The following is a 15,466-nucleotide window of genomic DNA, read 5'->3' on the forward strand; positions in this document are numbered from 1 at the left end:
GAATCAGGAAAAATGATGACAGGGGGACTGAGCACGGAGTCAATAGCAGAGAAGAGTGCCTTAGGTCTGTGAGAGTTGTCACTAATAAACTCAGATAGATACTTGGACTTGGCGGCCTTAACAGCTCTCTGATACACAAATAAGGAATCTCTCCAAATTTCATAAGAGACCTGTAATTTATCCTTGCACCATTTTCGCTCTGCTCTTCTACAGGCCTTTCTAAACAAACGAGTTGAATCATTAAGCCAAGGCTGATGTTTGGTGACAATACGTTTAGGTTTTAACGGAGCGATGAGATTCAAAGTAGACAAACATTTTTGATTAAAGAAATCAAAAAGTCTGTTCACATCCTGCAGAGAAGAGAACAATTCAGGCAAAGGTGGATCAGTTATAGCGTAGGAGGATGCAAATCTCTCACATGACTGAGTGGAGAAATAACGATTCAAACGAGTTACTGGACATGAGGCAGCAACTGGATCAGGAAGATGAGAAGAAAAAAGTACCAATCTGTGGTCAGAAAAACAAGTTTCAGTGATTTCAATGTCCGAAATTTGAAATCCACGTGAAAAAACCAAATCCAACGTGTGACCATGAGCATGAGTAGGCTCTTGCACCCACTGCACAAAATCAAGTGAGTCATTACTTGATATTGGAACGCCAACGCCATCTTGTCAGCTTCCATCATTGTTCCATCATTAATTGCCCCATGAATGTTGTTTCTTATGCTCAAATAGCGTTTAAAAAGCTTATTTTTCAGGCTAGACCAGGCAATGTGCATGCAGAATCATAACCTGCTTATACTGTGCATGTGCATTGGTTGGTCTAGTCAGGTTTCTATGGGGAAATTTGGCTCTTTCATTTCGAAGGTGGGACTATTCCTCCATATTGCGTGTTGCAGTTTCTCCCATTCATAAGTATAGGAGTGAACAGTCTTTGTGTTTCTATAGTCTTTGTTTTAAATAAAACACTTACTAAAAAAGATTAAATATTTGTATTTACCTGCATGCCATGTGATCATTAATCAACATCAAAGAAACCGTGAACATGCAAATGTGATACTTAATTATTGAAATATTTATTTTAAAATCTCAGGGGTACTTAAAGCAAATATATTTGGTGAATAAGGTTTAGATAACAAAAAGTTTTGGAATGCCTGCATTACATGTATCTAAGAAATAACGTGAATATGTGCATTTTAATTAGTTATAATTAATAATACATGGTTAAAAAACCTACAGAGTTTGATTACTGACTGATCTTTGTGTGAATGTCCGCAAGACTGGACTATTTATACATATATAATAAGTATATATTCGGTAGACTATTTTAGAAAGGAAAATTTAAAAGATGAAAAAGAGAAATTAGGGGGAATCAATGATTTATGAATAATTTATTGCTATTGTGTGAATAATATGTAATCATGTAATCCATAAAAAAGTAACTGTAGTCTGATTACGAGTATTTTAAAATGTAATTTACTCTGATTACAAGTACTTAATTTTTGGAATCTGATTACGTAATCCAGATTACATGTAATCAGTTACTACCCAGCTCTGCAGAGGGGTCTTTAGAGGTGCAGTCGTTGGTGTAGAGGGAGAAGAGCAGTGGGGAGAGAACGCAGCCCTGAGGAGCTCCAGTGCTGATGGTACGAGTGCTGGATGTGAATTTACCAAGCTTTACTAGCTGCTGTCTGTCTGTCAGGAAGCTGTTGATCCACTGGCAGACGGAGGTGGGGACGAAGAGCTGGGTTAGTTTATTTTGAAGGGTTTCCGTGATGATGGTGTTAAAAGCGGAGCTGAAGTCCACAAACAGGATCCTCACATAAGTCCCTGGTCTGTCCAGATGCTGCAGGATGAAGTGCAGTCCCATGTTAACTGCATCATCCACAGACCTGTTTGATCTGTAGGCAAACTGCAGGGGGTCCAGTAAGGGTCCAGTGATGTCCTTCAGATAAGCCAAAACCAGTCTTTCAAATGATTTCATGCTACAGACGTTAGGGCCACAGGTCTGTAGTCATTAAGTCCAGTAATTTTGGGTTTCTTTGGGATGGGGATGATGGTGGAGTGTTTGAAGCATGAGGGGACTTCACACAGCTCCAGTGATCTGTTGAAGATCTATGTGAAGATGGGGGCCAGCTGATCAGCACAGGTTTTTAGGCAAGCTGGTGACACACCATCTGGGCCTGGTGCTTTCCTTCTTTTGTTCTTCCTGAAGACCTGGCACACATCTTCTTCGCTGATTTGAATCGTAGGTGTGGGGGAGAGAGGGGTTGCTGGAGGTGTGAATGGTTGTGTGGAGAGGTGTTCAGGGCGGGTGTGGGGTGATCTTTCAAAACAACAATAAAAGTCGTTCAAGTTGTCTGCCAGGTGTTGATTTTCCAGAGTGCTGGGGGATAGTGACTTGTAACTGGTGTTCCCTATCTGTCGGTCACTACGAGTTATGTCGTGACGACATTAGGGGATTTACTTGGAAGCCCCGACTGCCTCTGATAAGAGAAAACGCCAATGAAATTTGGCTAGTGGATTTTGCATACCTGAGCCACTCCCCATGCATACGGGTATAAAAGGGCGACAGGTGCATCCACTCATCAGATTTTTGCTTCGGAGCCGAGTGGATGAGAAATCTTCAAAACAGATCAGATCTCCACAAAGCCGTCTGCCTCGAAGTTTGTTCCTGGGTGGCGTTACGGTGCAGACAGCGGTGTCCCTGCAGCAGCGATTCCCCTGGGCACTTCACCTGAAAGAGCAAATTTCTAAAACACTGGGCGGTTCGCGTCTTTTTAAAGATGCCGTTCCGTCCGTGTTCTCTTGGTTGCGGTCGCTTCCTGTCCTCGGATGACGGTCACGAGCGTTGTCTTCAGTGTCTGGGCATCCAGCACGCTGAAGATGCGTTTGTGGATGAGTCATGCGCCTGTTGTGGGCGTATGAACATGGCAACGCTGCGTTCTCGCCTTTCCTTTCTGAAAGGATTGGCACCCTCTGCCGCCACCCGTCCCGGTCTCTCTGGCTCGAGCAGAGGACCGCCGGCGGGCGCTCTGGGAGATCTGAGGGTGACAGTAAGAGCTTCTCCGCCGGGCACGCCCCCACGGACCTCTTACTCCTCCCGCAGCGCTTGTTCCGTCCGGTTCCCGAGTGATTTCGCTGGTTCGCCTCACGGGGCCGCCAGCATTTCATTCGGTGCGCCGCCCGAGGATCAGATGTCGATCGCGGCATCGGGGGATGGGCTTTCGTCCTCTGAGGATGAACGATCGGCGGGGCTGCCCCCCTCGGGTGTTGTCGCCACTGCCGATCCGGACCCAGAGCTGACGGCCATGCTTGCCCGGGCAGCCGTGAGTATCGGGCTGGAGGTCAACAGACCGCCCAGTCCCGAGCCCTCGCGGCAGGATGATTGGTTCATCGGCGCAAAAACGTGACCAGCGGCCGCACTTTGCCCCGGTGCCTTTCTTCCCGGAGGTGCATGAGGAGCTGACGAAGTCGTGGACGGCCCCTTTCTCGACCAGAAGCCGCTCGTCTCCCTCCTCCGTCCTCACTACCCTCGATGGCGGGGCGGCCAGGGGGTACGTGGATATTCCCCAGGTGGAGAGAGCGGTTGCGGTGCACCTGTGCCCGCAAAACGCCGCCACCTGGAGGAATCGTCCGCGTCTCCCGTCCAAAGCCTGTAAGCTGACGGCCGCACTCGCCGCCAAGGCCTACAGCGCTGCGGGCCAGGCCGCCTCTGCCCTGCATGCCATGGCCATCCTGCAAGTTCACCAGGCCAAGGCACTAAAACAAATGCACGAGGGTAGTCCCGACCCGGGGTTGATGCAGGAGCTGCGCACGGCGACTGACTTCGCTCTCCGGGCGACGAAAGTCACGGCGCGGTCCCTCGGGAAGGCGATGTCCACGGTAGTGGTCCAAGAGCGCCATCTCTGGCTCAATCTGGCCGAGATGAAGGACGTCGACAAAGTACGCTTTCTCGACGCCTCCATCTTCCAGACGGGGCTATTTGGCGACACTGTCGAGGGTTTTGCCCAGCAATTCTCGGCAGTACAAAAGCAGACGGAGGCAATTCAGCACATCCTCCCTAAACGGCGGGATGCTCCAGCTGCCACCGCTGGCCCAAGGGCCAGGCCCCAGTCTGCTGGTCGCCGTGGGCGCCCTCCTGCGTCCTCCAGAGCTGCTCCGCCCCGTGCTGAGTCGTCACCTAGGCCGGTGCGTCGAGCCTCTCGCAGGAGTGCGGCGCCCCCTGCGCCTCAGCCGGCCGCCAAGTCCTCCAGGAAGACGACAAAGCGGCCCTGACGCGCACAACCCGGAGATGGAGGAATTTGCTCTTTCCCAGGAGACGACGAGGCTAGCGTCGCTCCTTCCCCCGGAGGAGGGCCGGGTGGAGAATCCTGTGGTTTCTGTTCCGCCACTGGCTCAAGGGCCAGTGGTACCCACATTGTCAAAGAAAGAGCAATTTCCCTTTCCTCCGGGTTCCCAGGTCTGCGGGCTGACAGTGTGCGACGCAATGCCTCCTCACTCTCACCCGGGACCCATATTGCCAGTGGCCAAGAGAGTGCGGTCTGGGGACGCGATGCCTCCCCGCGCACCTCTAGCCAGTCCCCCCGGGGACTTAGGGAGTTTTGTGGGGATGAGTCAGAACGCACTGCCTTCTGTTCCATCCAACCTTACTCCCCCTCGCTGCACCACTGCGGGCACGTCGATTGGGCCTTTGGTGCCGCTTGCACGGTATCTGGGGGCGTGGCTTGCGCTACCCAGCCCGTCTCGCTGGCTCATTCGCACAGTTTGACTCGGCTATGCGATTCAGTTCGCCAGGCGGCCGCCCAGGTTCAGCGGCATCCTCGAGACTTCGGTGGCAGTCCGAGATGCACCTGTCCTGCGCGAGGAGATTGCTGTCCTTCTGGCAAAGGGTGCAATCGAGCCGGTCCCTCCAGCCGAGATGAGGCAGGGGTTTTACAGCCCCTACTTCATCGTGCCCAAGAAAGGCGGTGGCCTCCGGCCAATCCTGGACCTGCGAGTCTTGAATCGGGCCCTACACAAGCTCCCGTTCAAGATGTTGACGCAGATGAGTTCACTCCGTGGATTGGTTTGCAGCGATCGACCTGAAGGACGCTTACTTTCATGTCTCGATTCGCCCTCGACACAGGCCGTTCCTACGGTTTGCGTTCGAGGGGCGGGCATGGCAGTACAGGGTCCTCCCCTTCGGGCTCTCCCTGTCTCCCCGTGCCTTCACGAAGGTGGCGGAGGGCGCCCTTGCCCCGTTACGGGAAGTGGGCGTCAGGATCCTCAACTATCTCGACGATTGGCTCATCCTGGCCCGATCGCGAGAACAGTTGGGTGGTCACAGGGACCTGGTGCTCCGGCACCTCAGCCAGTTGGGGCTTCGGGTCAACTGGGAAAAGAGCAAGCTCTCCCCTGTGCAGAGAATCTCTTTTCTCGGTGTGGAGTTAGACTCTGTGAGTATGACGGCACGTCTCTCGGACGAGCGTGCCCAATCAGTGCTGAACTGCCTGAGTTCCTTCAGAGGCAGGGCAGTGGTTCCGCTGAAACAGTTTCAGCAGCTCCTGGGGCATATGGCATCCGTAGCCGCAGTCACGCCGCTCGGGTTGCTTCATATGAGACCACTTCAGCACTGGTTACACTCACGGGTCCCGAGATGGGCATGGCGCCGCGGGACACGTCGTGTCACCATCACGCTATCGTGTCTCCGCTCTTTCAGCCCCTGGTCGGACCTTGCCTTCCTACGGGCCGGGGTGCCCTTAGGACAAGTGTCCCGGCATGTTGTTGTCACAACAGATGCCTCCAGCATGGGCTGGGGCGCTACATGCAACGGGCAGGCAGCCTCGGGGCTCTGGATGGGGCCTCGACTGCTTTGGCACATCAACTGCCTAGAGCTGTTGGCAGTGCATCTGGCCTTAAAGCAGTTCCGGCCACTGCTCCTAGGCCAGCACGTGTTGGTCCGCACGGACAACACTGCGGCTGTTTCGTACATCAACCGGCAGGGAGGTCTACGATCACGCCGCATGTCACAGCTCGCCCGCCATCTCCTCCTCTGGAGTCAGTCACAGCTCAAATCGCTGCGCGCCGTCCACATTCCGGGGGAGCTCAATCGTGCAGCCGACGCGCTCTCACGACAGCTCACTTCCCCGAAGAATGGCGACTCCATCCCGAGACGATCCGGCTGATTTGGAGTTGATTCGGGGAAGCTCAGGTAGACCTGTTTGCTTCCCGCAAGTCCTCCCACTGCCAGCTGTATTTCTCCCTGGCCGAGGCCCCCCTCGGCACGGACGCACTGGCACACAGCTGGCCTCGGGCTCTGCGCAAGTATGCGTTTCCCCCAGTGAGCCTGATCGCACAGACACTGTGCAAGGTCAGGGAGGACGAGGAGCAGGTCTTGTTGGTTGCGACATATTGGCCCACCCGGACCTGATTTCCGGAACTCACCCTCCTCGCGACAGCCCCTCCCTGGCGCATCCCTCTGAGGAAGGACCTTCTTTCTCAGGGGCTCGGCACCATACGGCACCCGCGTCCAGGTCTGTGGAACCGCCATGTGCGGCTCCTGGATGGGACGCGGCAGACTTGAGTGGCCTGCCACAGGCTGAAGTGGAGTCTGTTCGCGGACTGGTGTTCTTCTCGGCGGGAGCACCCCCGAAGATGCACGATTGGAGTGGTGCTTTCTTTCCTGCAAGAGAGGTTGGAGCGCGGGCTGTCGCCCTCCACCTTGAAAGTGTACGTGGCTGCTATTGCGGCCCATCACGATGCAGTGGACGGCCGGTCCCTGGGGAAGCACGATCTCATCGTGAGGTTCCTGAGGGGTGCCAGAAGGTTAAATCCTCCTAGGCCACCCCTGATGCCCTCCTGGGATCTCTCTATTGTCCTGGCTGGACTTCAGAGGGGTCCCTTTGAGCCGCTGGACTCAGTCGAGCTGAAATTCCTGTCGGCCAAGACAGCGCTCCTGACCGCGCTCACTTCCATCAAGAGGGTCGGGGACCTCCAAGCATTTTCGGTAAGCGAAGAGTGCCTTGTGTTTGGGCCGGCCTACTCTCACGTTGTCCTGAGACCCCGGCCTGGATACGTGCCTAAGGTTCCCACCACGCCCTTCCGCGATCAGGTGGTGAACCTGCAAGCACTGCCCTCGGAGGAGGCAGACCCAGCCTTGGCGTTGCTGTGTCCCGTAAGAGCGCTGCGCATATACGTGGACCGCACCCGGAGCTTCAGAAGCTCTGAGCAGCTCTTTGTCTGCCACGGAGGTCAGCAGAAAGGGAAGGCTGTCTCCAAGCAGAGGTTGACCCACTGGATAGTGGATGCCATCGCCTTGGCGTACCAATCCCAAGGCGAGCCGTGCCCCCTCGGGGTGAGGGCTCACTCCACACGGAGTGTTGCCTCCTCCTATGCGCTGGCGCACGGCGCCTCTTTGGCAGACATCTCTAGAGCTGCGGGCTGGGCGACACCGAACACCTTCGCGAGATTTTACAGTCTCCGCGTTGAGCCAGTCTCTTCCCGTGTGTTGGGTAACAGGTAAGTGGCGGGAAGAGTTGGCCGGTGTCACGCTTGCTGCGCCATTCCCCCTTACCCGGGGATATGAGCGCCTATTCTCTCCTCCAGTTAGTTCCCCAGACGGCGAACCCTGGCGGAGTTCCTCCAGCACCCCCGGCAGTCAGGCTGGGCGGAGCAGTCTGACGCCAGGCCCAGTACCGGTGTTAGCTTGCCCGGGTCTCCGGTCAGCCCCTGTACTCGGCTAGGTGCCCGTGCGGCCTGATTCCCTTCGGGTGATCCCACACGTGTATTCATCCACGGTACGGTTTCCCTCATGGTAAACCCGTGTCTTCCCTTTGACAGAGCTCTGTCAGGCCCTGCTGGCAGCCTTCCTCCCTTCTTCTAGGTAGGATCTGCCCCAGGGTCCAGGCGTATGTAGCACTGCCCCAGGCTTGGGCCAGTCCATACCAGTGTCTCCACACGTTACCTCCCTTCGGTCAGGGTGTGGCCTCCGTAGCGCCCTTCTCCGGAAGGCTCGCTTCCCCGTCGTTACTGCCGGGCTGTAACAACAAACAGGAAAGACTTGAAGCAGTCTTTCATAGAAGGTCGAAATCCCTTCCGATTTCTGGGGAAAGGAACAGCGGCTTGGCTATCTCCAGCAGCAATGTACTCAGTGGTCCCTGCGGGCACCAAGGTTAGCGAATTTGCGCTGGGGCGACGGGAAGGTTGCGACCTTCGCATCGCATTTGTCTGTCACGCGCTAGCTTGTCAACATCTGCATGCCACAAGGTCGTGACGGGGTTCAGGTTGTGGCGCTTTCCATAGACCCCTAATGTCGTCACGACATAACTCGTAGTGACCGACAGATAGGGAACGTCTCGGTTACGTACGTAACCCTCGTTCCCTGATGGAGGGAACGGAGACGTTATGTCCCCATGCCACAATCTCGAACCATCGCTGGTTGCCAGGGACACGTTCTCGGCTCCTCAGCGGAAAACCTGATGAGTGGATGCACCTGTCGCCCTTTTATACCCGTATGCATGGGGAGTGGCTCAGGTATGCAAAATCCACTAGCCAAATTTCATTGGCGTTTTCTCTTATCAGAGGCAGTCGGGGCTTCCAAGTAAATCCCCTAATGTCGTCACGACATAACGTCTCCGTTCCCTCCATCAGGGAACGAGGGTTACGTACGTAACCGAGACGATATCCTTCATTCCTATCCACACTGAAGCAGGATCACTGGAAGATAATTTTTTCCTGAGCTTGTCAGAATAATTCATCTTTGCCATTCTGATCTCCTTTTCCAGTGTGTATTTGGCCTGTTTGTTCAAGACTTTATCCCCCTTTCTGTAAGCATCTTTGGCTTGACGGAGCTGTCTGAGTTTTGCAGTGAACCATGGTTTGTCATTGTTGTAGATTAGATGAGTCCTGTTAGGAATCCACATATCCTCACAGAAACTGATATAAGATGTTACAGTCTCTGTGAGCTCGTCCAGATCGGTGGCAGCGGCTTCAAAAACAGTCCAATCAGTGAGGTCGAAACAGGCTTGCAGATCCCGCTCTGTTTCGTTAGTCCATCTTTTAACAGATCTTAATAAAGGCTTTGCAAACTTAAGTTTCTGCCTGTAGGATGGAATAAGATGAACCAAACAGTGATCAGAGAGTCCTAAAGCTGCTCGTGGAACTGAGTGATATGCGTCCTTTATTGTTGTGTAACAGTGATCCAATATATTACTGTCTCTGGTGGGACATGTAATGTGCTGTCTGTATTTTGGCAGTTCGCGGGAGAGATTTGCTTTATTAAAGACCCCGAGAATGATTAAAACAGAGTCCGGGTGTTGTTGCTCACTCTCTGTGATCAGATCAGCGAGTTTCTGTAGAGCTGTGCTCACGTGCGCTTGCGGTGGAATGTAGACACTCACGAGAATGAACGAGCAGAACTCCCGCGGCGAATAGAACGGCTTGCAGTTAATGAAGAGCGTTTCTAGATCTGAACAGCACATCTTCATTAACACAGTTACATCTGTACACCACCTCTCATTGATGTAAAAGCACGTCCCGCCGCGCGATTTCCCCGTTGATTCTGCGTCGCGATCTGCTCTGATCAGCTGATAATTAGGCAGATGTAGCACGCTCTCCAGTATGTTGCCATTCAGCCAGGTTTCTGTGAAACACAGGGCAGCAGAGTTAGAAAAATCCTTGTTTGTCCGGGTGAGCAGAAGGAGTTCATCCGTTTTGTTGGGTAGAGAGCGGAGATTCGCCAGATGGATGCTAGGCAACGCCATTCGAAATCCGCGCTGACGAGTGCTCCAGCTCGCTTCCCCCGTCTGCACCTCCTGTAGCGTTTGACCAGAGCTACGGCTCCGCCAACTACAATGTCCAGCAAAACGTCCGAAAAATCTAAATCCGGTAAAAGATTTTGTGGTGTGTTCTGCCGAATGTTCAGCAGGTCATCCCTGGTAAAACTGATCGTATTTGAAAAACAAACAAAAACAGTACAAACACTGAAGAGCAAGGCACAATAGCTGCCATCAGCGGCGCCATTTTTTGTGTATTGAGCCACAAACACTGATTTTCTGCTGCTTTATTTAAAGGCAGTAACAGTGCAGTTGCCTAAGCAGCGATGATCTTTTTGTTAAGTACTTTAACGCATGCATATGTGCTATAGCTGGTGATGAACTGCAACTATCTGAGTTAAAGACATGTTTTTAGTTATTTAAAGTGTTTGCAGTTTTATACTATGAAATATTTCTTCTTAGTTCACTTATTTCACTTATTAAATTACTAACACCGTATGAATACTAGTATTTTAAACTCAAACTGTTTGAAGCAATTGGAGCAGAGTTAATTTCCATGGTAGTGTAACAGTAACATACTGTAAAAATGAAGAGCTGTAAATGAACTGTAAACTTATGTCAGTAAATTATTGTTATTTAACGACACAATTCATGGCAATTAGTTACCAGGAATTTCCTGTAAAATTACAATATATTTTTAACAGTGTGTGGGAGTGAGGTTCAGTACCGCCACTTCTTTTTTTCTACTACAGGCATTGATTGCGTATCATGTACGCCAAACACGTGTGTAGCATATGTACACCAAAGTCAATTTCTGCAGATAAATCGTATGCCAAATAGAAACAGAAAATCGTGCTATTGATACGCATTTTATGAGACAGGGCTCGTTTGTTTTTTAAATGCCATATCGGTCACATGTTCTTTGCAGCTCACAATTATTTAACCCGATCTCATAAAAGTGCGTATAAATAGTAAGCCAATTAATAACGAAAACTCTTGGTACCTACATGCAAAAATTGACTTTGTCTTGTATATGCTACGTGATGGGTAGGATTAGGGTTGTGGGGTAGATGCGTATGGTATGTACGCGAAATCGTATGCACTCCAACAAATTTTGTATCATATGGACGTGAAAACTGCATATTATAGGCTATGCACGCCGAACTCGTTCGTATCATATGTACGCCAAAGTCCATTTTTGCGTATCAATACCATGAGTTTTCGTTTTTATTTGGCGTACTGTTTATATGCATTTTCGCATGAGACCGGGTTCAGTTATTTGTTGTACCATAAATGTAACAAAAAGGTTTTTAACAAAGTTAATGTAATGACCTGTGTTTGATGATAATTGTCCTTATTTACTTTTATTTATGGAGTATTTTGGATTTCTTAACCTGATCAATTAAAAGGATTTGTTAAAATAACAGAGCAATAACATATATTTTACATCTATGCAAATGCATATGCAATATTTGCAAATTAAATAATTAATAATAAAATAAAGATACAGTTATTTAACTATGTTAAAGGAGTAGTAACATTTGTACAGTCTTACAGTTACAACCGTCCCTTTGATGGCAGCCATAATGTTGAAGTGGCCTTCAGTGAAAATGAGTTTGACACCCCTGTTTTAAAGACTTGAGACCAAGCCTTGTTTCCAAGTTATTTTTGCTTTTCCTTTTCTCGTGCTTTTTGCCATAAGATAAACTAAATATAGTACTCAGCAAAAGATGTTTACAATAAACGTCTAGTCAGACAGCAGATAAATGTCCTGTAGAGCAGTGGTTGTCAACCTCTTTGAATCCAAGGCACCCTGTTGTCAAAGACAATATTCAAAGACCCTCATGTAAGTATGATTTTATTTACACTAGGAGTGGCAATATATTAAAATAATTCAAGTTAATTCAGTCCCATGATTTCAGACCTTTTATTACCATTCATTTTATTTACTTGTTTTTTTCCAGTCATTTAGGAATATAGGATTTTTTTTAAATGGAATATAGGATTTTTTAAAATGTAAATTAAATGAAGTTTACCAAAACTGTGAAACCCTGGTTCTTCAATAAATATGACAGTTGTTGAGGGAATGAATTACAATAAAAATATGTCAGATTACATCTTGATTTTTAGCTGTTTTAGTTTATTTTAAAGTGTGTTTTGTCTCATGTTTAATCATTTTAAGCCATCTTGTGGCCCTAGTGGGTCCCGGACTCCTGGTTTAGAAAAAAAATGCATCACTACCAAGATACTTACAAATGCAGTGGTGATGTTGCCTGTGGATTAATGTTGCAAAAATAGGTAAAGTGTCTGGGTAAATGTTTGGATGTTTAGGTGAAAGTCCACATAAATGTCCATACACAATTAAATTCGAACCAGTAATCGACTTAGGCATAAATTTGTTCTATTGCTTATTTACCTTGCGTGGCATGCTTACCTTTCCAACTGCTTTAGTCCATGGTCTCTCAAAGTATAATACTGTTACCTGTCAGTAAGTGTGACGTGTCCTCCATTTGTAAAGTAATCTTTATTACGTTCACACAGATTCAGGTACAGAACACTGATTCAGAATTACATTACTGAGGATATCTTGTTACTTTTACAAGCACACTCAGTCAGACACTCACATTCACTCAGGTGCTTTAATACAGGAAACCTATCTGTGTGAGCATGTGCTTTGTGCTGCATGCTTTAAAGATTTTTATTTCAACGTCCAGCCAAATCACAAAGCAGTAAGGGATAAGTTGATCATTTCGGTGTGTATAGCATAATGCGGTCCGTGTATTGAGTTTGCATTGATCAGAATTGGTCTAGTGGTGCTGGAGGTGTTTATCCAATTAACATTCTGGAAGCATGAGCTACAATGTGGACTGTTTCTATTTGGAAATGTGTCTGGGTCTTTTCTGCTGCACAAAGGATAATGTCTAGTCAGTTGGGCATTATTGCAAAATAAACCTATGTAGGCTGACCTGATGCAAAGTCATTTTGGACTGTTAACTATAGCTAAAGCTTCCAGTTTAAACCTGAAATTCATCTGAATCCAGGATCTTAGGGTGGTGTGACCATTTGAGCCATTAGGTCACACTTTATTTAGGTGATTAGGGATGTAGAATATGGTCATGCAGAATATTTGCTTTATAAGTACTAATAAACAGTCAATATGTTAATAATAGGCATACTAATAAGCAACTGAATTGGTCCCTACACTAAATTAAATACTATACAGCCATTCTATAGGAGTATGTTTGTTGATGAAAAGGTATGAACATGGAAATGTTTAAAAATGTATTAATCTTAAAGTAACGTAAACTAAAAAGCAGTTATTTTGTTTGGCAGAGAAGGAATTTTTAACTATTCTTTTTTATTCTCCATTTTTTTCGTAGCTTTCTTATGCTATTTTTGTAATTATCATTTGTATAAGCCTATAATTTGATATGTTAAAAATTCTTGTCAAAATGCCCTATTTTCCACTGCAACACTGGGCTGAAGGTGAAAGGGTTATTTTTGTTTGTCATTCTAGGAGGGCTGTGGTCTGTCCAATCATTGATGTCATCAGTGATGAGACATTCGAGTACATGGCCGGCTCAGATATGACCTATGGGGGATTCAACTGGAAGCTCAACTTCAGATGGTATCCAGTTCCTCAGAGAGAGATGGACCGACGCAAGGGGGACAGAACCCTTCCTGTTAGGTAATACAATTTAAAGCATTTTGTTTTCAATTTTAGCGTGAATGATGTAAGCACATTATTCTGTTAATTATTCACAAATGGCTGTGAGAATAACCCATGAAATAATCTGTGCTACATTGTTTCTTTCAAACACACCATGCATTACAATGGTAAAGACACAGAGCCTTTGTTCCAAATAATTATATTTTTCTTGGTTAATTGAGCAGACAGCATGTTATGTAGGCACCACAATTGTTTAGTTGTTGTCACTGCAGCACTGCCAGTTACATTATCATTAAGTAAGATGTGAATCTAACATCTGATATCATCAACTCTTTAAAACAGTTCTTTCATTATCCTGAGGATTTTTATAAAGGATTGATTTAAACTGAATTAATTTTACTTTATGTCTTCCAAACATGATGTGCAAAAGTCAAGAGTTGTCAGTGCAAAAGTCTTGTAATTTGGACGTGCAATATGTAATATGTACAGTGTATTGACATGGTAATATGATTTTGATTTTTTTTTTTGAGCCCTGCAATCAACCTGTATGTTGTTTTTACACAGTTACATTTTTATTACAACTCACAAATGTAACCAAAATAACAACAACCAAACCTTTAGACATGCATGAGATCAGTAGTCATCTAATGACAGCTCATCATTGGCTTGTTCAATGGGACAAGCAATGACAGTTGTGAAAAAAGTCTGTCATTTTTCTGTACTCTGTAAAATGTGTACATCTAGTATCCACATTAGGAAATAAACAACAAAATGAGGTATGCAATTTAAAAAAATAATAATAATACGGAAAATGCATACATATATATATATAACACATTGAATCTCTACATCATATTGGTAGTCATTTGATTGATATTTAATGATCCTTATCGATGTATCATTACACCCCTATAAAGAAGGTTATTGATCAGAGGATTCCCTTACACAGACTACAGTGGTTCACATCACTTAACCTAGCTATATACATATATATATATATATATATATATATCCTACAGTATATACACCCTGTCAGACTAATTCATTTTAAGGTTTGAATCTTGTCCACAGAACTCCCACAATGGCAGGAGGTCTGTTCTCTATTGACAGAACTTATTTTGAAGATATTGGCACCTATGATTCAGGCATGGACATATGGGGAGGAGAAAATCTTGAGATGTCTTTTAGGGTGAGAGCTCCATTTTTCGGTAGTTTAAAATATAAAAAAATAGCAACGGTCATAAATGTCTTACATAATGTTTTTCTGCAATATTATATTCATAAATACATGCTGGAAGTTTTATATTGTAATTGTATATGGCCAAGTTTTAAAGATCCTTGATGATTCTAATTGTATTTATTTTGTATGTGTGTGAATAGATCTGGCAGTGTGGAGGATCTCTAGAGATAGTCACATGTTCTCATGTAGGCCATGTGTTCCGGAAGGCCACACCATACAGCTTCCCTGGTGGAACTGGTCAGGTGATCAACAAAAACAACAGACGATTGGCTGAAGTCTGGATGGATGAGTTCAAAGATTTCTTCTACATCATCTCACCAGGTAATACTCTTCAGGAAATCAATAAATGGCACTTCACTTACTGAGATGGACCATCACATTATCTTTGTAGCTTTAACCCTCTGGGGTCTGATGTAATTTTGGGGCCCTTGAGATGTGTTGACATGCCCTGATATTTGTGCTTATTTCAGCTACTTATAATATACTATTAAACATGTATTTTTTTTGTATTCAGCACAAACTATGCTACAATAATATGTGACTAAGGTGGATGTACATGTTTGCATTTGTTAGAAAAAAAAATATCATGCGTGGTTAGTAAGTTTTGGGGAAAAAATGTAGCTGAAATAAGGCATAAAAGCCACACTAAATAGTCCTGAATAAGACTTTTGTGTAATCAGTCTTCTAGGCTAGAATATTTACTTCACAATTATGTGAAAATCATTCAGCTTACTCATTCACAGAAAACAATATATTGATTAAAAATTTTAAAGACATGTTTTGTGATCGAAAGCGTATATGC

The 15,466-nt window shown here is 46.7% G+C and overlaps 1 protein-coding gene across 1 annotated transcript in view; it reads left to right on the forward strand.

The window, feature by feature from the left end:
• LOC306876619 (polypeptide N-acetylgalactosaminyltransferase 13-like) overlaps positions 1-15,466 on the forward strand; it is a gene marked incomplete at its 3' end in the record, with an annotated part of 131,433 nt that overhangs the window by 84,216 nt on the left and 31,751 nt on the right. The window contains exons 6-8 of the mRNA XM_079427931.1: positions 13,272-13,442; positions 14,496-14,613; positions 14,805-14,985. Coding sequence (XP_079284057.1) covers positions 13,272-13,442; positions 14,496-14,613; positions 14,805-14,985 — 470 coding nt within the window. The remainder of the gene's footprint in view (positions 1-13,271; positions 13,443-14,495; positions 14,614-14,804; positions 14,986-15,466) is intronic.

This window comes from Barbus barbus (assembly GCF_936440315.1).
Source record: "Barbus barbus genome assembly, chromosome: 11".
Taxonomy (NCBI): domain Eukaryota; kingdom Metazoa; phylum Chordata; class Actinopteri; order Cypriniformes; family Cyprinidae; genus Barbus; species Barbus barbus.